The 21,810-nt window shown below is 34.6% G+C and overlaps 3 protein-coding genes and 1 long non-coding RNA gene across 4 annotated transcripts; 2 read left to right on the plus strand and 2 right to left on the minus strand.

The window, feature by feature from the left end:
• Nucleotides 1-4,507: 4,507 nt before the first annotated feature.
• LOC128556964 (uncharacterized) lies at nt 4,508-7,876 on the minus strand. Its single transcript, XM_053543163.1, has 2 exons — nt 7,689-7,876; nt 4,508-7,241 (listed from the first exon to the last, which is right to left on the minus strand). Exon 2 carries the CDS (start codon nt 5,720-5,722, stop codon nt 4,643-4,645), a length of 1,080 nt encoding a protein of 359 aa, XP_053399138.1. The 5' UTR covers nt 5,723-7,241; nt 7,689-7,876; the 3' UTR covers nt 4,508-4,642.
• Nucleotides 7,877-13,984: 6,108 nt separating this feature from the next.
• On the plus strand, nt 13,985-15,997 carry LOC123556789 (uncharacterized). Its single transcript, XR_008370947.1, has 3 exons — nt 13,985-14,171; nt 14,551-15,676; nt 15,884-15,997. It is a non-coding gene; the product is annotated as an uncharacterized LOC123556789 (long non-coding RNA).
• Nucleotides 15,998-16,806: 809 nt separating this feature from the next.
• LOC128546071 (neuronal acetylcholine receptor subunit alpha-6-like) lies at nt 16,807-18,022 on the plus strand. The gene is made up of 2 exons (XM_053543164.1): nt 16,807-16,903; nt 17,134-18,022. Exon 2 carries the CDS (start codon nt 17,140-17,142, stop codon nt 17,890-17,892), a length of 753 nt encoding a protein of 250 aa, XP_053399139.1. The 5' UTR covers nt 16,807-16,903; nt 17,134-17,139; the 3' UTR covers nt 17,893-18,022.
• A 156-nt stretch (nt 18,023-18,178) lies between these two features.
• Nucleotides 18,179-19,520, minus strand: LOC123556791 (uncharacterized). The gene is made up of 2 exons (XM_045347771.2): nt 19,323-19,520; nt 18,179-19,171 (listed from the first exon to the last, which is right to left on the minus strand). Exons 1-2 carry the CDS (start codon nt 19,436-19,438, stop codon nt 18,703-18,705), a joined length of 585 nt encoding a protein of 194 aa, XP_045203706.1. The 5' UTR covers nt 19,439-19,520; the 3' UTR covers nt 18,179-18,702.
• Nucleotides 19,521-21,810: the final 2,290 nt, after the last annotated feature.

Raw genomic sequence — 21,810 nt, forward strand, 5'->3', positions numbered from 1 at the left:
TCTGAGCCAAACTCTCATGTTTGGTTTGAACATGTTTTTTCAAGTCATTTATTCTGCCAAAGGTACGCTCTTTCGGGTAACAGTACATACATATAACCGCAAGGTGTCTGTGCTCTGATGCGCAATGATTCTTGTGACTCTTCCGTGAGTCGTTATACATGCCGCAGGTCCAGCACTGATGAGCCATAGTCTGTAATTATAGAAGTAATTACTTTAACTGGGATGCTTAAAATTCACCATAGTTATTTTCAGTGTTCATTGGCTACTTGTTGAATAAACTTAGTTAACGTAAAATGCTAAAATCTAGCAAATGCTTTAATTGTAATTGTCTTCCTAAAGAAAACCTAGTACTGATAATTACTTTTATGTTTTCAGGCAAAGTTCCACAGAACATTCGGAGAAAGATACTGAAACCACGCTAAAATCAAAGTCAGCCATTACTGTCAATGGTAATATTTTTATAAGATTGTTGGTTAATGCGAAGCAATGCATAATTGCTAAAACGTACGCAAAATAACCATCTGATTTGTACAACCAACATAGTGAAACATGGGTGATCAGTCCATTTCCTACTATGAAATTCATACACACACAGAGCTCTGTGATTTACCTGGTAATTCTCCACCATAATTCATTATTTAATCTTGTCATTTCAGTATCAATCCCATTACTCATTTTTAAAGTATTTATAGCATTGTTGTAGCAATCTAATTACACAGTTCCCTGGTGCTCTGCTTCACAAATTAAAAATTTTAACAGTAACTCGTAACACATTGAACAGATAACTTTTTCCTCAAAACAATATCAGTACAGCAGTTTTTCTTAAGTAAGTGGACCCACTTTAGCTATTTGTTTAGATGATTTCTTATCCAAACTGGTAGTGTGTTCCCATGGTATGGCTGAACCTTATCAATGTGATAAACCTTCGGAACAGATCTGGCTGATTTCTTAATGACATACACCATACTGTCAATTTTCTTAACAACTAAACATGGACCAATCCATTTTGGTGCAAGCTTTGTACAAAAACCTACTTTGCGTGTGCGGTTGTACAACCAATCTAAGTCATTTTGTTGAAATGTCCTTTTGTCTGATTTTTGGTCATAGTACTGTTTCCTGTATATTGAATTCTTTTTCAGGAACTTACGGGCCATTTCATGTGCAAGAACCAGTTGATTCTGCAGTTTCTGAACATGGTCGTCTGCAGATGATGCTTGTTCCATTTGAGGAAGTCCAATTATTGCGGTCATAGGTAACTGGATCTCCCTACCTAAAGTCATCATATTTGGAGTCTTCCCAGTACTAGAGTGAACCGAAGCGCGGTAAGCCATCATAACTTGTCCTAAATATCTATCCCAGTGCTTTTGACTTTTTGTGCAGTACATAGATAGCATGTCTGCGAGACAACGATTCATGCGCTCTGTAACTCCATTTGCCTGGGGCCTAGACACTGAGGTCTTGACTTTGTGAATTTGAAGAAGTTCACAAACTTCCTTGAACAATTTTGAGTCAAAATTTGAACCACCATCTGTAAGAACTGTCATAGGTGTACCAAACCTTACAACAAAGTCATTTATAAATACGTCAGCTATTGTCTTTGCTTCTTGGTCTGGTATGGCTATAGCTTCACACCATTTTGTAAAGCAGTCATTTATAACTAGAATGTATCTATTACCATTTTCTGATACAGGTAAAGGTCCCATCACATCCAGAGATACCTTTTCCATTGGTTCACCGACATGGTTTTGACCTAAAGGTGCCCTAGTTGCTGTTGACTTTTTCCGTGCTGTACAGAGATCACAGTTTTTAACATAGCTTTTAATTGTTTCTGTCATTCCAGGCCAGTAGAAAGTTTGACGAATACGACTCAGCATTTGTCAGTTCCCAAATGGGCTGCTGAAGGGATGTCGTGATAAATTTCAAGTACTTTACCTTGCAGTTCTTTTGGGACAATAAGGTGACTAATTTCTGTATCATTTTCGGACCATTTTCTGAAAAGCATACCATTCTTACACAGTAGCCTATTTCTCATTGACCACAGTTTTTTAGTAACAGATGAATGATCAGAAATATCTTTCCACTGTAAGTCATTATCATCTTCGACAGAAAGTAATATAATACCAATATCATCATCTTGTAATTGCTTCATCCTTATATCTGAAGCTGACCAACCTTCCAACATAAACTGCTGATTTCTGTGGACATTAATTTTGCTCCGTGTGATAGAGCGGATCATGTCAGATTTGGATGAAGTGTCTTCTACTTGTTTTTCAGACACGGCGTTTGGATGACCTGAAATGTGCTTGTTATTTGACACAATGTCTGATTGTAAAGCTTCACAAACAGGTAAGGTTTTCTCACTGTCAGTTTTTTCATTGGAGTGGTTTTGATGCTTTGGGTCATCATCAGTGATGGTTCCATTGAGCTCCTGTTTACCACAAACTTTACACAAAGGTCGGCTGACAAAATCGGCATTACGGTGTTGGGTACCAGGGCGATGTGTTATTGTAATGTCATAAGTTTCAACTGTCTGTAACCACCTAGAAATCTGACCAGTAGGATTTTTTAGTTTCTTTAACCAGCTAACTGCCGAATTGTCAGTTCTAAGTATAACCTTATGACCAAAGAGATAGTGATGAAAATGCTTCAATGCTACAACTACAGCAAGAAGTTCTTTCCGCATAGTGCAATAATTCATTTCATGTTTATTCATAGTTTTACTGTAGTATGCAAGTACACGTTCATGTCTATCCTGAACCTGTGATAATACAGCTCCTGATGCATAACCTGAACTGTCGGTATCAAGAATCATTGTTTCACCTATTTTAGGGTAAGCTAGAATTGGACTAGACACAAGACATGTTCTAAGATTTTCAAAAGCTTGCTGACATTCTGCTGTCCATTTGAAAGCGCAATACTTGTTTGTTAAAGCATACAGTGGCTTTGCAATTTGCCCATAGTTTTTGACAAACCTAGAATAATATGAAGTTAGCCCTAAAAAACTTTTCACATCTTTTTTACTGTTTGGTTGAGGCCAGCTTTTAATGACTGATACTTTTTCAGGGTCTGTCTCAACTCCCTTTTCACTCACTACATGCCCCAAGAAACTACATGACTTTTGAAAGAATAGACTCTTAGAAGGCTTGAGCTTAAGATTTGCATCAAGAAGGCGTTGAAAGATATGTTCTAGCCTAGTAATCTGTTCTTCAAATGTTTTACTTGGACAGATAATGTCATCCATATAAAGACAACATTCCTTGTATTGCATACCACGCAGAACATCTCCCATAAGACGTGAAAATTCTGACGGGGCGGCTGCTAGTCCCATAGGTAATCTTGTGTATTGAAATAAACCTAAACTAGTAGAAAATGCTGTTTTTTCTCTGTCTTCAGGTGCAATGCTCATCTGGTGGAATCCCATGTTCAGATCCATTGTGGAAAACCATGAATTGTTAGCCAACCCGTCTAGACACTGTCTAATGTCCGGCAGGGGATATGCATCACGTTTACAGAGGGCATTGACGGCGCGAAAGTCTACACACAGTCTCCAGTCCCCTGACTTCTTGCGAACAAGAACTGTATTACTACTCCAGGGAGATATAGAGGGTTCAATGATACTGTGATCTAAAAGTTTTTGGACCTCTGCTCTCTCAGCTTCCTGTTGTGACAGAGGAACTTTCCTCATTGGCTGTTTTACCGGTTTTGCACCTTGAGTGTCTATATGATGTTGAACACGATCAGTATAACCAAGATCGGTAGAGGTTTTTGCAAAGACGGACTGATACCTAATGAGCAATTTCTTGAAGGACTGCTTTTGCTCATCATTGAGATTAACTGAACTTCTATTAAAACAGTCCTGTAGATGTTCTGGGAGATCGTCATTGACCTTCAAAGACACGTGTCTGCAAATATTTGAACTTTCAGTTTTCTTAGTATCATCAACAGATGAACAGTAGCCTACAACTGTATTCGTATTCAAAACAACAGGAGCATTACCAAAGTTTATAACATTGACTGCCTCAGAATTGTCTTTACTGAAAACTCCTTGGACAACAGTGAAATTCTTATTGTATGTTTCTGCTACATTTTCAATCAACAGATTTTCTGAAAAGTTCTCTTTCCTTGGAATTTTAACATCTACCCAAGAACTAGTATTAGCTGGTAAAGTAATTGTCTCTTTAACCATTATTCTACAGGTGCGGTTTGGTCCCTTTCCATGGTGTAACATGATAGAACCACTTCTCAGAACTAATTGCTGGTTTGCATAATCAATAGACTTGGCATTACTACACAAAAAGTCTTGACCCAGAATACAGTCAGTGTCAATGTCACAAACCAGCATGGATATATTGTACTTTGGACCATTGTCAAAATGTATTAGAAAATTAGCTTTACCATGGATATTCATTTGTCTACCATTCACATCTGTTACTGTATGGTTCACTTGACTAAGAATTTACAGTTTTCTAGAGTTTCAAATGTTTTTAATGACAGTATAGAAGATGTTGAGCCATTGTCAATAAGGCACTCAATTTGTGAATTCTCAACAGTTAAATATGCATAAAAACCATTGTCAAAACAGTCATGTTTCATTTGTTCATTGTTGTCCAAGCAGTGGGCCTGTTGATCTTGTTCAGGCCTGTCAGTGCCCATCAACCCCTGGCCTACTGAGTAGATGGTCTTGAGTTTTCCGAGTTCCTGTCAGTTGATGCAGGATTGTGTAACCTAGGACAATTTTTCCTAAAATGACTAGGAGAGTTACAAATATAGCATCTCCTGTCCTGACCTGGTTGAGCTTTGGTCTAGCATCTTGTCGGATCCGCCATGGCTGCATGTGTTTTGCACGTTCAAGTTGGTCAATGCGATCCAGTATTTGCTTTAATGTCATTCTGACGTCCTGATCAACTGTATAATCACTGCCTTGCCCTTGTGTCATTCGGACCCTTTTTCTGTCTGGGCCAGTCCCAAAGATACCTTCGTATGTTTCAATTATTTCAACTGCATGTACGACGGTCTTGCAGTTTTCCACAATACATTTGTATTTCAGATCTTGGCTCAAACCTCGATAAATTGTATGGAGTGTCATAAGTTCTTGGGCAGTAGGATCCAGATGAGGGTAAGCCTTTCTAATCATCTGCTGAACATCGTCTGCAAACTGAGATGCACTTTCACCTGGGAGTCTGGAACGAGCCTCTAATAGGGACAACCATTTGGACCTTTGATTTCCACCACCAAACCTCTGTTCAAGTCTGGTTACTAGCAGATCATAGCGCTCCCTTATTTCAGTAGCTAGATGTGTGTAATACTCCAGTGCCTTCCCTCTCAGTGATCCAGCCAGGACAAGTGCCTTAGTGCGTTGATTCCAATTGCCTAACTTAGCGCAGACCTCAAACTGGGTTTCAAACACTTCCCAATCTCCTTCACCAGTATAAATATCAGGTTTCATACTGATTGTATTTGACTCTGGCACCTGTCTGTTATGCACGGGGGAGTTTACATAACTGTTAGTATTTGTAGGAATTCCAAGGTAATTTAGCCTTTGCCTGGGTGTGGGACTACGACTTTTATTTGCCCTATCACCACCTGCTTCAGAGTCACTGTTGTCAATTTGATCAATAACTCTAACATGCCTAATGTCATCATCCTGTGGAGTACTGTTTATGTTGGCCATATTTTGTCTTACTGTGTGAGAAAATACAACTTCACTTTCCGAGTCTGACATTTTTTTTATTTTTATTTTTTTTTTTTTTTATTGAAACTGTGGAGGTTGACAAAAATTGTGTTTATTTCCAAGTCCTTTTTGGTAATTTATTTTGTGTCATAAAGTTCAAGGTCAGTTCCAGGCAAATGTAAACATTACTGTAAGTTTTTTTATTCCACTGTTCCTGACACCATTTGTAAACAGAGCATGTTTTATATCAAATAAGGTTAAGAAATTCAACAGTTTTAGTTGTTTATTTCAGCAGAACACCAGGGAGAATTAAATGTCAATAATAGTCTAAAATCATTTACCAGAGATTTGTCACAAGTTTTCACGACCTTGTTTGTCAACCAAGTTGAAAAGTGTCCCAAATGACCAGCTTGGCCACTTATATAAGCTCTGAAAGTGCCAGGACTGTCAGAATTGACCAATCATATGGTTCCATTTGTCCTGTAAGTCTGGCAGGATGACAGGATTTTTATTGGAATGGCGGCCATATTGCCAGGAATATTTTAGAAAAAGTGAATTTACATAAATAATATGAATGATAATATGCTAAAAACACTTAAAATACAAGCCTTACTAGTCATTTCAAATGTTTAACCAAAGCTTTAATAAAAACTCATAAAAGGAAAGAATTATTAAGGAATATAAATTCCTAGCTGCAAGGATTTTGAATATTCCCGCCTGCCAAACTTAGAGGTCATAGCTGGACAAATCATTATTACAAAATACTGCAAGAATAGCTGAAAGATAGAAAAGTTACATAGTTTCTAGATGAGAAAACATTAAAAGGTTTCATGTGACACATAATATGTGAAGAACTAGCAACTAATTATTTATAAAGAGGCCTTGGAAATTTGACCCAAGGTAGACAACTCTTGTCGGCCATTTTGAAGCCAGTTTACAAAAAGGTAAGAAAATCAATGCTTTCTTCAAATATAACCGCTTAATAAATGTCCTATAAAGTCCTATATGTTCAAGATGTCCTATAACATTGTATTAATATCTTAATTTGTGAGATATTCTCTTAGTATACATAAAATAGTGGAAAAATGTCACAGTCTCGAGAAGTTCAGAAATCCTGGCAGGTAAGTGCCTTAAATACCTCCAAATATAAGCTTCATTATCAATTTATTCTGTTAGTAAAGTATCCTACATTGTCATCCAAAGTTTATATATTATGTTTCATTTAAGATATACTGTCTAGATTGTTTATTTATAAAAATAGCAATATGTAAGCTTGAGGTTAAATTTGGTATTGAAATTCTGAGTCTATTACAATATTGGTACTAGTATAGACGACGGTGACTCTTTATACCAGCGGCCTCCGGGTTCTCTTCTCACATCGACTTCTTGACCATCACACTTAGTCGTAATTCGAAAGGATGGTATGGTGTCCGTCTGTCTTACAGGAATTTTTTTACATTTATCCAGTCTCTCTATGTGACGGAATACCCAAAATCGCCTGTTGTCCCATGTGACCCACTGACCTTTGACTTTAGCTACTGATATAGGACTGATATCCGAAACAGAAATCCTGTGAAAGAAATGAAACAGACTACAATATTTCAGATAATCCTGTGCTATTGTCAGTAAATCAGGTAAACGTGACCTATTTCCTACTTCAAATTCTTTGAAGAGGTATATCTAACAAATAAAATAATTAATAATATTGCTGACTTTGTAGTGTAAGTAAAACAAAACATGCAATGACGCTGAATTGTAAGGACACACAACGACGTGTTAAGATTTAGCGTCCATGAACAGGCTCAATCAAACCGAGCCTGCAACATTTTCGTTTTTGTCGTGTTGAGCTACCTGTGGAGTTTCCACTTTTCTATTTCAAAAAACTACTACTCTTTATATGTCCAGACTTTTTCGGTATCTTTTTCACATTTATGAAGTATTATTGTAATACAGTTTTTGAAATAGTTTGAATTAAATATTAAAATTTAATGACACACAGTATAAAAAGAAGACTTACCTTCCTTCACATAAGTCATCCAATGTTTCACCTATTAGCCTATAAGGAGAAGTAAAATAGCAGCTAATACTGTTTTGAGAATAATTAATTTCCGACAGCCTTAACTTAAGAGCCATCTCTAAAAATGATACAGAACTTGTACTAAGTTTTACTTAGAATGGTGTCTTAATATCAGTGAGAGCATTCGCTTAATGATTTACACAAGGAAGTGAAAATGAATCATAGTTTAATTTTCAGGAAAAACAATTAATATAACATCAGATATGACTTTTCGGAAATGGTTTTCTGACTTAGGATATAACTTAGGACTTCTGTCAGTTTCTCTAAAGTTTTTAGAATCTCAATCTCTGGCATTGAAAGCGAATGTATTAATAAGACAGGGGCGCATTGTTTGACATGTTAAAAAGAGAAATCAAATAAGAAACGTTTTAATGCTGTAATTTAGAAAGAATACATCGCATTTATAGATTGGATGTAGTAAAATAGTAAGACAATAAAGCTTCATTAAGCAGTTCGCAGTTTCGGTTACAAATCATCTATAGCATGAGTTTCAGAAAACAATCATACATAAATTAAGCGCATTTCCGGCAATTGTTTCGGCGCAACCTATGACAAAGCGGCCTGTCAATTACTTATATATTCTGTGTTTTCGTTAAATAGAAAATTAAATTATTTTCAGACGGTATCAAACACTTCGCGTAAATGGCAACAACAACACTGTATAGTTTATGAATTTTCCAGGAAGAGGATCAAGATACAGTATAAACAACGGTTGGACATCAATAACGTTTTTATAACACAGATGTGCATTTTAGTTTTTCTCAGGCATTTTTGTCATTATTAAATGGCATCATTTTTAAGGTGAATGTCAAATTCTTTTTGTCACTTACGTGTCAGTGGCCTTGTGATTGTTTTGTGATTGGATATCTTAATTTTTCTCGCAATTCTGCCTAATCGAATTAGTGTTTTGTTTGAAATTAATATCGATTATGACTGTCTATGGCTTTAATGAGAGAAGATTACGTAACCTTGTATGTATCAGACTATTCGGCAAGTTGTTCCATTTCGTCACAAGGACATTACTCAATGCATTGATGTTACGCGGCAGTTAATGACGGCGGACGCGTCTCAAGATCTAGTTTCAGATGTGCTACAGTGGATTCATGTACGTTGCTGGGCATTTCATTACGTTAACGTTGGCGGCTGCTAAGCGAACATGAGTATCTCTGGCAATATTCGGATAGTCATTGTCCTGTTGACAAAATGCGGGAGCATTCCTTCGCATAAATGGAATGGTTCAATCTGCATTTAAAACATCGTTGATGTACCTCTGATCACTCAAGTCACCTCGACGGATAATGAGTCTTGTCTTTTGCCCCCACCAACTCTTATTGTCCAATCCCACACCACAACACTACCGCCTTCGAACGATCATTCATAACAGACAGGGGCAAAACGTTCACCTTGACGACGGTAAACACGATGACGACCATCGGCGTGACAGATTGAACCTAGACTCCAGAGATGGTGCGCAATTGCCCATCGTAAACATGCCTGACGATGGCGTAAAGCCATTATACCACCGGTACATGAACGGCGATTTTGTGCACTTAATCGATTACGTATAGTCTGTGAAAAAACATATGCAGGTGTCGTCAAAGTCGCAGGTCTGAACTTGTTTCGCAAGTGCGTCAAGGCGATGGCATAATCGTCCCGTTGGCTAGGTGCTTTTGGTTTACCTGACCTAGGACGATCGTGCACATCACCTGTCAGCCTAAAGCATCTAACAAGTTCATACTACAGACGTCAACGGCAGATAAACCTGCTTGTAACATGCCCATTGCTAGGTTTCTCTCAGCCTCTTACAAACGCGTTATTGTGAGACCTTATGATTTCAGTTGTGAATTGAAGTATGCGGTCGGTGAGGTAATGCGCAAATCTTTCAAGCTTTATCGGACACCATTCACTGTACACTAGGTTGACGTACATACAGGGCAACTTTGAGATAAACCGAATTTGAATGAAGCCAGAAGTTACACACAAGTTGTGTACCGATAAATCATTGGTGTGTGGCATAGTGGTTCAAATGTTATCCACAAACAAAATAGACATGATAAATTATAAAGTCTCTAGTTTCTGTTTTGGCTCGGTATAGATGATTTTTACAGTAAACATCACAGGTTTAACTGCTAATGACATCCTTTATAACAAACAATTAGTAGAAGCGTATAAACCACTGTAAAGAAATCGTTAAAACAAATTTAAAAAAAAAGAAATCCATCAGGAAAAGATAATGCTATGTGACTAAAACAACAATACTTCAGGTAAAAATATAATAAATTAAAACACCATTCAAAAGCTGACAACTACAAAATTAAAATAAGTAGTTCTAAGATCAGACCAGCATTATGAACGTTTTTAGAAAGTATCTCTTATCCCTGTAACAATGTAGCAGAAAGAAAATAGTCAGTTTACTCTGTTTTCCCACTTTTTATAATATATAAACATACCAAGAACAATCGTTTTTCTCAGAAAGGTCAAATCAAGAACGTGCACGTTTTACTACATATAATTTAATTACATGTGGCTACATTCTTCATACAAGAGATCGAATGATTATTTTTACACTAATTTCTTTTCTAACAGAAAAGGATTGTCCCTTTTAAAAGCCAACGGTAACAAAGTAAATGGAAATTGTGTCACAATTTCATCAATGTCAAAGCTATTTGTCCAACATAAACAAAGAGTACAAAAAGACATATGAGGAGACCTCTAGGTATTGCTACATTATGTGATTCCTGTACGACCAGAAGATTCAACTCGATAATCCCTTATGCAATTCCTTTGGAAGCAAACAAATTAATAGATTGTGTCTGTTCAAGAGTGCAAGCTCAAATAAAACTCTATTATAATAGAACATTGAAAGTATCACATGATCCCAGAGGATTAGAAATACAACAACGCAAAATATCAATAAAATCTGTAAAAATAAAATAGATCCTTTGGAAGCAAAGAATGCAACCAAGAAGAATAATAGTAGATTCGGTTTGACTGAGTCTTTTCAACCCTCTAAATCATGTGCTTTTACAGGAGATCTTTTTGAAAATATTTAGCCATATGGTACTAGGTTGAACAGATCTGGTAGTGTATCACCAGCTAATCCTATACATAAAATACTTGGCTATGGCTTTCACGTTAAGTGAAAAAGATTGTTAAAGATTTATCCTTATGTGAGCTCTCTCTGACTCTTTGATCCCATGTTGCAGCCCTGAATTAAGTTCCAGAGACTCGGTTGGAAAAATCTGTAAAGGGAAACAACCAGCTAATTTCTTCATGTAAAATAACGCATCTCTAAACATTGTAACCTATTTTCAGATTCAATATATTTAAAGAAAAGCACAGACTCCCGTGTCGTTCACAAATATCTTTTCGTCGGGAACAAACTTGTTACGACGCTGTGGGTCATTATTACATGTTAAGTGTCTTACCTGTCTGACGAAGAAGTTGCCCTTAAATAGCTATATAAGTGTACATAAAATGCTGACACGTGTTATGACCCTAAAAGTTAGCTAAAGAAAGCCGGCTTGAACAAACACGTTGTAGAGGACCACTAGTCAGGTTGCATTCAAATCTTTTACGGGTCTTTAAGGAGAGCATGTGGAAACATGGACCGTAACAAAGAAAAAAGCAAATTACTAGCAGGCTCGGCTTTATTGATCTTTTTATGAGAGGCCATAAAATGTGCATCGCCCCTAAAGCTTATTAGCAACGACTTGAATAGGATTTTGTCATACAAATACGCCCTCGTCAAGTTCGGTGGTTGAATCAGACTTGACAAATTTTATAGGATGCCACTCCTCTAACCGCTTCTTCACGCACAACTTCATTCCTCTAAGCCATAGTTGTTGAAAAAAATATTCACATTTTTCAATTTGTACCTCTTTTTTAAACACTGAAGAATTTAGTGGCCTTAAATTTGGTCCATGGTCCTTGCTAGAACAGACTACGTTTTAGAAGTTTTCTGAATTATTTCATTTCATTTATATACTAAAGGGAGCACAAAACAGATGTCACTATATTGTATATGTACCTCAATCGGAACTATGTATCATCCATTGTACCTCTAAAATATATTTTATAAGCCAATTTGGATGGCACAATTTAAAACAATTGCAATAATAATTGTTGAAACTGTTATTTCTCTATTTAAATACCAGCTCCTGGAATTACAAGATAATAGCAGATTAGGTTTAAATGAGTCTGTTCATGAGCAAAAATGAAATGTGAAACAGCCCTCACGCCTCTGGCTTGAGCGGAATTCTATAATAGTAAAATGGAATGTTGTCCATGATCCTGAAGGACAAGAAAATATAACAACACATCCAAGGATATTCATGTGTAAACGGCAACCTAATACGTTTTAGAAAGGTGCTAATGAATTCAAAAGTCATCAATATCAACACAATGGTTATGTCGAGGAAAGATAGGTCTAATATAGGAAGTCTGATTACTTCTTTATTGCTCTGGATCGGAGGTGTATTCAATTTGCACATGTATTGTTAAAGTTCTGCATAAGTAAGTTACTTTATCAAATTGAACAAGGGAACCTCCGTGGTCTTTCGTCACTCAGCGAGTGATGAGTATTGGGAACCTCGCTTGAGATGCAGAATTCTTCATATGAAGAAGCTATCCTCGCTTGAGATGCAGAATTCTTCATATGAAGAAGCTATCCTCGCTTGAGATGTAGAATTCTCACGTGAAGAAGCTATCCAGATGGCTTATGGAATGTTGGTGGTTCAATCCAGGTGTCCGCTCATGCCTGAAAAATGCCCGGAGGAACAACTGGGACTTTCTTCCACCATTAAAAGCTTAGCAAGATGTCATATGACTTGAAATGTGTCGATGTCGCTCTAAACCCAGTCAAAGAAAAAATAAATTGAACAATGCAAATGCGATAACAGTAACTGTTGTGTTCAAACCTTTTTAACTAAAACGTAATTTTGAAGTTAAAACAATGAAAACATAAATATGTATTAACCAACGGTAAGGCTTTGCTTGAGCCTGGCTAAGTTTATATTTTTATCAAATTGGTACGGTTTTAAATCTGTTTAAAGAAGTGCAAGGTCGCGTGAAGAGTAAAGCACGCTTCATTTCCTCCCGTGAACTGACTTGATTTAATTATGTCTGCTATTATTTTGCTTCATTGTGTTCTATGCTTTCTTCTTATCTTCTCAGTTTTGACAGTTTTGTGACCGCAATTATTTTCTTTTTGTCTGTATTTAACTCATATTCATTTCTTTATTTTTAGTTGCTTCATTCTTATTTATTTTCTTATCTCAAAGTGTAATTGTCTTGAAGTGTCCACATATTATATGATGTGTTGTTATATTTTCTTTAGACTATTTCTGTTAATGCATGTGTTTAATTTCACGTAGACATACTAATAAGACTATACATCTTTAAATATAAACCACCGCTTTCTCATACTTTTCTCACGTAAGTGTTTTACCTTGTTGGTGCGTGGATTGAAGATGACTTTTATTCTTTTACCATTTGTACATAATTCATCTTCTTATATTGCCTAAATCAATAACCAGTTTCATTGTACTGCTTTATGTTTATACCACTAACTATTAATTTGTACTCAATAAGTTATTTTAATTCATGTCTTTTACGTCAATGCCTATGTTACATAGTAAAATAGACTTTTTATCTTATTATGTTAGAGGACCATATGTTAGACTGAATATAGCCAAATGTGTTATCCTCTTCAAATAAAGTTATTACTGTAACAGTTATAATTTTTATCATATTCAAAAGATTTTATTTATTAGCTAATAATTAAACTATAAAAGTAAAAATGAAATGCTTAAATGCATTCTAGGCCTAAAATACTTGTGCGATTTGTAAATTAAAGTCTTTAAAGCAATTAGTCTGTACACAAACATTTGAAGAATGAAGCACCAGATTTGATAAGATTTGTTTTGTTGATATATCATACTTGTTTCTATCTGTTTAAACATTTCAAAATGTTAATGTTAATTTAGAGGCATGCCCCTTTACATTTCTTTTGTATAAAAGAAGCAATAAACTCAAGTTGTCTTAGGTGAATTATAATACAATACAATCATTTCCTATTCATATTCCATTTGTTTTAATTGGTTTGAATAAAATTATTTTCCTTCGCTAGTCGCGCGTTTATAGTTTGGTAACACCTTCGTTCGTATTATTCTGCTTTTATTGCATTCTCTTTAAACTCGAAAGCTTTATATTTCAGTTCGAAAAGAACAAAATACTTTCCTATCGCGTGTATTATTTCTACAGCATTTTTGGAATAACTTGATTGTTTTACTCTATAGCTGTTTTGAAAATATTTGGATTAGAAAAATTAATTGTATTATAAATGTGCCATTATAAAATTGAGGCGAAAATACTATTGAGTATGGGTGAAATTTATCTGTGTTAAAGTTAAAGCAATAAAAAGTAAGAATCACGTTATTTTTATATTCATTTACAAAAATAAGAGTTATATTAATAATGATAATTGTTATAAAGATAAAGTAAGAATCACATTATATTTTATATTCTACTTCAGAAATTTATAGTCACAATAATTATGTTAATAATAATAACTGTTATAATAATGAAAATGATAAAAGCGAATAAGATGACTATAACAGTTAATGCAAATGGTTATAACAATATTAGTGAAAGTAGAGTTTACTTGAAGTATATGAGGTACCTTCAGCAGCAGTAATTTAAGAGCAATAGTAGGAACAATAATTCTGGCTTTTCTGTGACATGTTGTTGTTTGTTTTTTTGTTTTTTTGCAATAATACCCACTTGTATTTTTTTACATTAGAATGTTTGTTAAGTATCTACGGCTGCATGTGTTATTGACAATACTGAGTGCACAGATACATCATGGGTTATGTGCGGACGGCAACGATGCTAAGAATCTTAGAACACAGTTGTTTGTAACGGACGGATATTTTACCAAACCAGAATGATTTTAGCGAAAGTGTAAATTTGATAAAAAGTTACTTTGCATCAGGAAAGTTACTTGTATGACTAAAGGTACAATTATTATACATCTGATAAAGATTTGCTCTGAAAATTTAGATTGGAAATTAATGAAATCTGAAGCTGCACTTGCCTTTAACTTGCCGTATAGTCCATGCTGTTGAAATATCTTGATGTATGTATGTATTAAAGGGTAATGTAAAACTAAACATTAATTTGAAAACGAAAAAGATAACCCGCTTTTAAAATTATTTGATAAGGAGAATGTTTATTAAGTTTTAAGTCAATAAATCATACATTTCTAACAGAAATCTTGCTTTATATATTTTACGTTTTTATTGCTCAAAAAAATCTGAACGAAATATACGAAAAGTGAAAATTGTCGTAAGATGTTGCTGACATGAAATGGACCATTATTAATGTTAAGGGAAATAACTGACAGGTAAATATAATATATATCTCAATGAATTTAATCTAGAAGTATAAGTTGTATTTTCAAAAGTACTAGCCTATCTTATCTATAGTCTTTATTTAATTACTTTTATTTCTGTATGAAATTTGTTATAAGAATGATTACTTTCCAGGGAAAATTTGCCATATCAAATCTGTCTAGAACCTTACGGCTCTATATGTGGCTTTTCCTGGTGGACCCTTGTCCTTGCTATATGTCTCTTTGCAAATGAAATATTGCTCAAGTTTTGAACACTAATCTAACCTGACCTCTATTACTTTTACAAATGAAAACTCCACAAAAAATTCATCTGACTAGGTTTCTCAATATATTAAATCGTCTTTCATTTGATTTAGAGGTGTACGTGAGTTTTTATTTACTGTCCATCAATGAGTTGAGTGAGACAACCGATACTCTGAAGATTACAGGATACCTGTGGATTATATGGTATGATGAATTTCTACAGTGGGCACCTGAAGACTATGGTGGACTCGAACATTACCACTGGCCGCAGGTACATCATTATGTTCTTAAATACAAACAGTATAGATAAACTCCCGAAAAATATCAAACAGCACTATGTGTTTTAATGGAGGAAACCTGATGTTGTAACAATTTTTCACGCTCGACCAGCAGAGATTAAAATCTTAAAATCATTCACTTTACAAAATACCAATATTTCAATCAAGACAAATAATATATATCAATTTCTTATTTCAAGGGAGATGCATGGAAACCGGATGTAGCACTGAAGAACTCATACTTAGATTACAAAGAACTGGGTGTATCATCTCTAAATATGCTGGTTTATTCAGGTGGTAATGTGGAATGGTATCAATTCCAGGTATGTTACTAATCGAGAGCTTATGCAATTTTCAGTACTCTACTTAGTCAACCTGGATGTATACCTACTGTGAATAACAAAATAATGAAGTTAACGGTCTTCAGGTTACAATTCTCTGTGTGAAGAAGATGATTTTTAAGTTTTGGGTATCAGAGATTCTACTGGACTCGCTAATATGTAAATACGTTCAATGCAATAACATCTTTAAATGAAAGATCGTTATATTCGTAACTTCACTTGAAATGTAATGATATATTTAGTATTTAATGACATTCGTTAAGTATTAGTAAAAGTGAAATTAATATTTCAGCCTTTTTATAAAGATATCTATTATGTACGAAATGATAGAACAAAATAATGTTCCTTTCTTTCACCCTGTTTGCAATATGACCTGCCATGTATACGTATTACAATCTTCAAATATGATAGCTTAAACCTTTTGACAATAATCACTCAGCGGATGATCAAGGGGAGTTTAATTAATTTCAAATAAAGACGTGGTAATAAAATGAAATGAAATAACTAAATGAAATGATAAAACCAGTAAAAATATTGAAAATATTTTACTGACCAATGATATGATGTAACCTTGATATTAGCTTTGAAGCGTCTGCTGCTTTGATTTTTCAACTTTCTACAATGAAAATATTTAACCTGATCACACTTGTATTCAAAACGTCATGTCTAAGCTCTCTAGGTTCCTTACGATCATTAAGTAGCGTCGCTTCTGCCCTACTGACTAACATCAAATTAATCTGCTAGCATGTGTTATATCTTAAATAATATGCTACTCTTCAGGTGTTCCAGTCTACCTGTTCTATAGATATTACGTATTTTCCGTTTGATGTCCAAGAATGCAAGTTGAAGTTTGTTGCCTGGAGCTATTCAAAAGACGAGGTAATCTATCAAAATAATTGTTTTCTGTAGTTCGGTATAAATCAGAATATAATAATAATGAATATCTGGTGGTGGCTTTGATTTACATTGAACTTTAAAATATGGTAGATGTTTAAGGTGAGGTTGATTACACATACATTTATAGAGTTTTGTTTTGTATTCTTACTGGATATTTATCTTTTATGTTTCGATAATGGATGGATTTAAACCTATTCTTACATTCCTTTTAGGTCACTATGCATAGTGGAGCAAAGGGTATAGAAATGGAGGAGTTTGAAACCAACTCTGAATGGGATGTCATTGATACAAACTACACTGTCGACTGGGAATCTGGCGAAGCATCTGTAATATTCAGTGTCAAAATTAAAAGGAAGCCACTGTATGTCCTTCTTTCAGTGATCATGCCAATAATCATGTTGTCAGCACTGAACATTTTTGTTTTTGTTCTTCCTTGCGACAGTGGAGAGAAAGCGAGCTATTCCATTACGGTATTTTTGGCTTTCGCTGTGTTTCTGTCGATAATTTCAGCAACATTCCCCGAGAATTCGGAAGTGATAGCTTTATTCTCTATCTATCTTATCGTGCAGACATTACAGAGCACAGTAATTACACTGATTGCACTTGTACTTGCTCGATGTGCCTCATTTGATGCCGATAAAACGCCAGTGCCACTCTGGTTACAGTGCCTACTCACAGTGCTGAGCTGTCAGTGCTGCTGCAGAAGACGTATAAGAAAGAATCAAGTGGCAGATATGGAATCTGATTCCAAAGGAATTAGTAAAATAAAAGAAATTGCAAAAACAAGATCCGCATTTTCTAAAGCAAAAGACGATGAAGTTTCAAATGAGAATGAGTCTGCTATATCACCATACAACACATGGAAAACCGTTGTCAACAAGCTTGACATAGTATTCTTTGTGTTCTTCACTCTCGTACTGGTTGTCTCAACAATTGCTTTTTTCACCGCCACTGCAACAAGGAGTCCATAAACTATGGTCTTTAAACTGATACAACGAACTAAGAAAATTACAGATCCATTTTAGTCCCGACTGTAATTTTATGAATATTTTGAATCGCAAGATGCATTCGAGAACTAGCAAGTTTCGTTACACATTTTCTTCTACATTTATTTGTTTGTATAACGTTATTGTAATTGTGGCGATACAGGTGGCAGTGCTTGACTTACATCATCAGCTGGTATATTGCCTCGGGTGTATCAATAATATATATATTGTAAGAGTTTTCATTAACTCAAACATGACGCAGAGATTGGGATCATGGTGTACATCCAATTTAATTGGAAACTGACCATATCAAAGAGGCATGTTATGCATATTTTAACAATCTGAATCTATCAAATTTTACATGTACATACTATTTCATATATATTTCATATATTTCTCTCTCACATTATGCCGTTTATTGCATGTCGTTCACTCAAAACTTGAAAAACATTCACGACAAAGTAGAGGTAGTCCTTTCCTTATTATTGTCAACCAAGGACAAAGAGCTGAGGTCTTGTGCCTATTGTTGAACGACTACTACTAACTACTACTACCACCTACTACTACTATTACTACTACTAACTACTACTACCACCCTACTACTACTACTACTACTACTACTGACTACTACTACCACCTACAACTACTACTACTACTACTAACTACTACTATATTACTACTACTACTACTATTACTACTACTACTACTACTACTACTACTACTTATTTCACAGTTATTTTCAATATGAATAATATACTTCATCCACCTTAAAAATAATGTCTAACAGGACATGTTCTATTTGCTTTTGTTAAAGCGATTGTTATCAATTAATTGTTTCGTTGCAACCATCATTAACAATGTTCCTATTGCCAAGCTACACTTTGCAATGATCTGCATAGTATCCGATCCCGGGGAAGATTCCTCCTTGTCTGTCTTGTACCATCGACCGCCAGGGTCACCGTCCACGTCCACATCGTACCAGTAACTTGTAGACACCAGATATGAATCAGTATTCATTTCAAAGCTCTTGCTCTGCCACTGATTATAGTGACTACCAGAATGACCTCTCAACCGTATGTCAGTTCCACCGCATGTCGACGTCTGCTTTGATTTTCTAATGTTTTCCTTTTGTATAACAGGTATCCTCGTACATTTCCCTAATATCTCAAGTTGTCGGAAGACCCAAAGTCGTCTGTTATCAGCCGAAACCCACCGACCATTGATTAATGTTACAGATATAGGAGGTATATGCGAAATAGAAATCCTGTAAAGGAATAAATAAAAATAATACTTTAATTAAACATACAATTATAGTTATTTCGAAAGTTGACTAAAGTTGGAGAACCTACACGTTACGAGTTGTCTTTTTGTGATTATCATTTGCACCAAGTAAAATATCAAAAAGAAATACATACCTCCTTTCACAAAGATCATCCAGTGTTTCACCTATTAGCTTGTTATTGTGTGTAAACGAGCAGCTGATACTGTTCTGAGAATAATATATTTCCGAAGGTTTTAGTTGTAGTGCCATTTTAGAATATATGGTATTGGTAACATCAGCGGACTCTTATATAGATTCATCGTTTAATATGTGAGTAATATAGAAGAAATAAATACTAATGTGACTAAGTACCATATGTATTGATACTATCTGATATTGACAGTCCTGTGCATTGCTCACTTCCGTAATATTAAGTCATGTAAGTAGAGACAGTCCCAATTTACATTATAAACAGTTGTGTTTACTTAACTGACGTAGTTCATTTATAATTATACATGATAATCTTAACAGAAAATCTAACCATTGACGTTACCTGCGGCAATGCCAGTTTTGGAGATATACAACCGTAAGATGTATTAAAACTGAACAAATTCCTGGAAAAGTGTTTCAGGGAAAATCTTGGTGAAAAAAAATCTAATACATTTCAATCCATTACCCGTTTTATTTCACAATAACGCACGAAAGAGCTAGCCGTAACAATGTCTTACTAATGCTTAAAATGCAAATGTGAAAGTGACATAACTTATTCACTTAGCTTTTATATGTCGATTCCATTGTCGAGTTTATTGACTTAGTATTTTATCGGTCGAATCCATTAATTTCTTTTATGTTGATAACACCTGCCTAGTTTTTTATATGTTCAAAAATAAAGCTGAAATAAAGTTAACAATGTGTAAGACTGTTATATTTAAAGGTTATTAATCACATTTAAATAGGGCTGACATTAATTGGGCCTTCGGCATATCGACGATACCGATATATCAGAAGACAAATATCGGCGATACAGCGATACATCGATACATCGATTATTAAGTTAGATTAACGACCCGTTTATTCATATGCATACTATATACCTTCCTGTAAATGTTATTTTTAGTTTTACTGCCTACTTTTCATATTTCTGTTTGATTGTGTTGTATTTGTATTTATGAAATAAAAGAAATAAATAAAAGTTAATAACATCTTTCATTTTTATTTTGCCTTCACTCCTTTTTTTGCATTCATCCAAATTTACAACTTTGTGAAATTAAGTAGTTTTTTAGGGTCTGAGCTAGTGTTTATTTGGGTAGTTTTTCTCTCTGTAAAATATCGATTTTTGAAAATGGGAATCGATAATCAATCGACAAAAAATATCGTTGATACATCGATATCGTTTCTATCGATGACAGCTCTACATTTAAACAACATTTATGCCTTTTTTCGGTTTTTGTATATTCTGTTAGAGACTTATTTAAGGTACAAAAATATACATTACACAACGTAAGATCCCTATTTGAAATGTATGTTTTATTATTCTTTCTGACATTTTGTAATTACCTCCCTTAAATATATAGATATTTAAAAGGCGTACGTTTTCTTTTGATTTCAGTATATGAAGGATATCGTGGCATTTCGGTTTTTGTATATTCTGTAAGAGACTTATTTAAGGAACAAAAATATACATTACACAACGTAAGATCCCTATTTGATATGTATGTTTTATTATTTTTTCTGACATTTTGTAATTACCTCCCTTAAATATATAGATATTTAAAAAGGCGTACGTTTTCTTTTGATTTCAGTATATGAAGGATATCGTGGTATTTCAATAATTTGAAACAAAAGAAAAACATAAAAACAAGGTGTAGCTTCCGAATTCATTTATTTTCAATCTATGTTAGACTTTCAATCAAGATAGGTAAAAGGAGGTAATAATAATTTTACAGACTTGCATTTCTAATGAATTTAGGCAAAGTATGTATTTGCTAATGCATATGTTTGACAAATATAACAAAAAAAACTCTTATAATAATATTCATATCATTCCTTAGGCAATGCATGTTTATTAAATGAATAATGTTATGTTGGTTGGGCAAACAGGATAGGAAAATCAAACTTCAAAAACTTACATGTATTAAGAACTCAGTGAACACAAACACGTGTAAATGACCTTTTGAAATGCATTAGCTGACCAAAATTCAATCAATCACCTTCAACGTTTGGTATATAGGCTCTTACGCCTCTTGTAAGCATTGATTTATCATCGATATGCAGTATAAACTTAATCAATGGTTGTGCATTATTTTCAACAATAACGGACAAATTGATGGCACCAAAATCTTTAACAGGGTCAATGTCCTTGCATGCATACAAATAGTATTAACTGCATGTATGAATTGGAGGTGATATCAAGTGACATGAGGACTTGCACGTTCACCCTGTTATGTATGTAAATCTATTGGGAAGTTGTATGTCTTACTTCACAAATTTATGAGAGTTGGTTTTGTTTAGCTTGTATATTGTAATGGGGGTAACGTATGTTAGTTTTAGTAATCGTTTGACTAAGTGTGCTAAGAATATTCTAGAACTTTCAAATAAATGCTTCTTTCCAATGGGACTAGGTTATATATAACAAGCATTCA

This window comes from Mercenaria mercenaria, chromosome 5 (genome assembly GCF_021730395.1).
Source record: "Mercenaria mercenaria strain notata chromosome 5, MADL_Memer_1, whole genome shotgun sequence".
In the NCBI taxonomy this organism is placed as follows: Eukaryota; Metazoa; Mollusca; class Bivalvia; order Venerida; family Veneridae; genus Mercenaria; species Mercenaria mercenaria.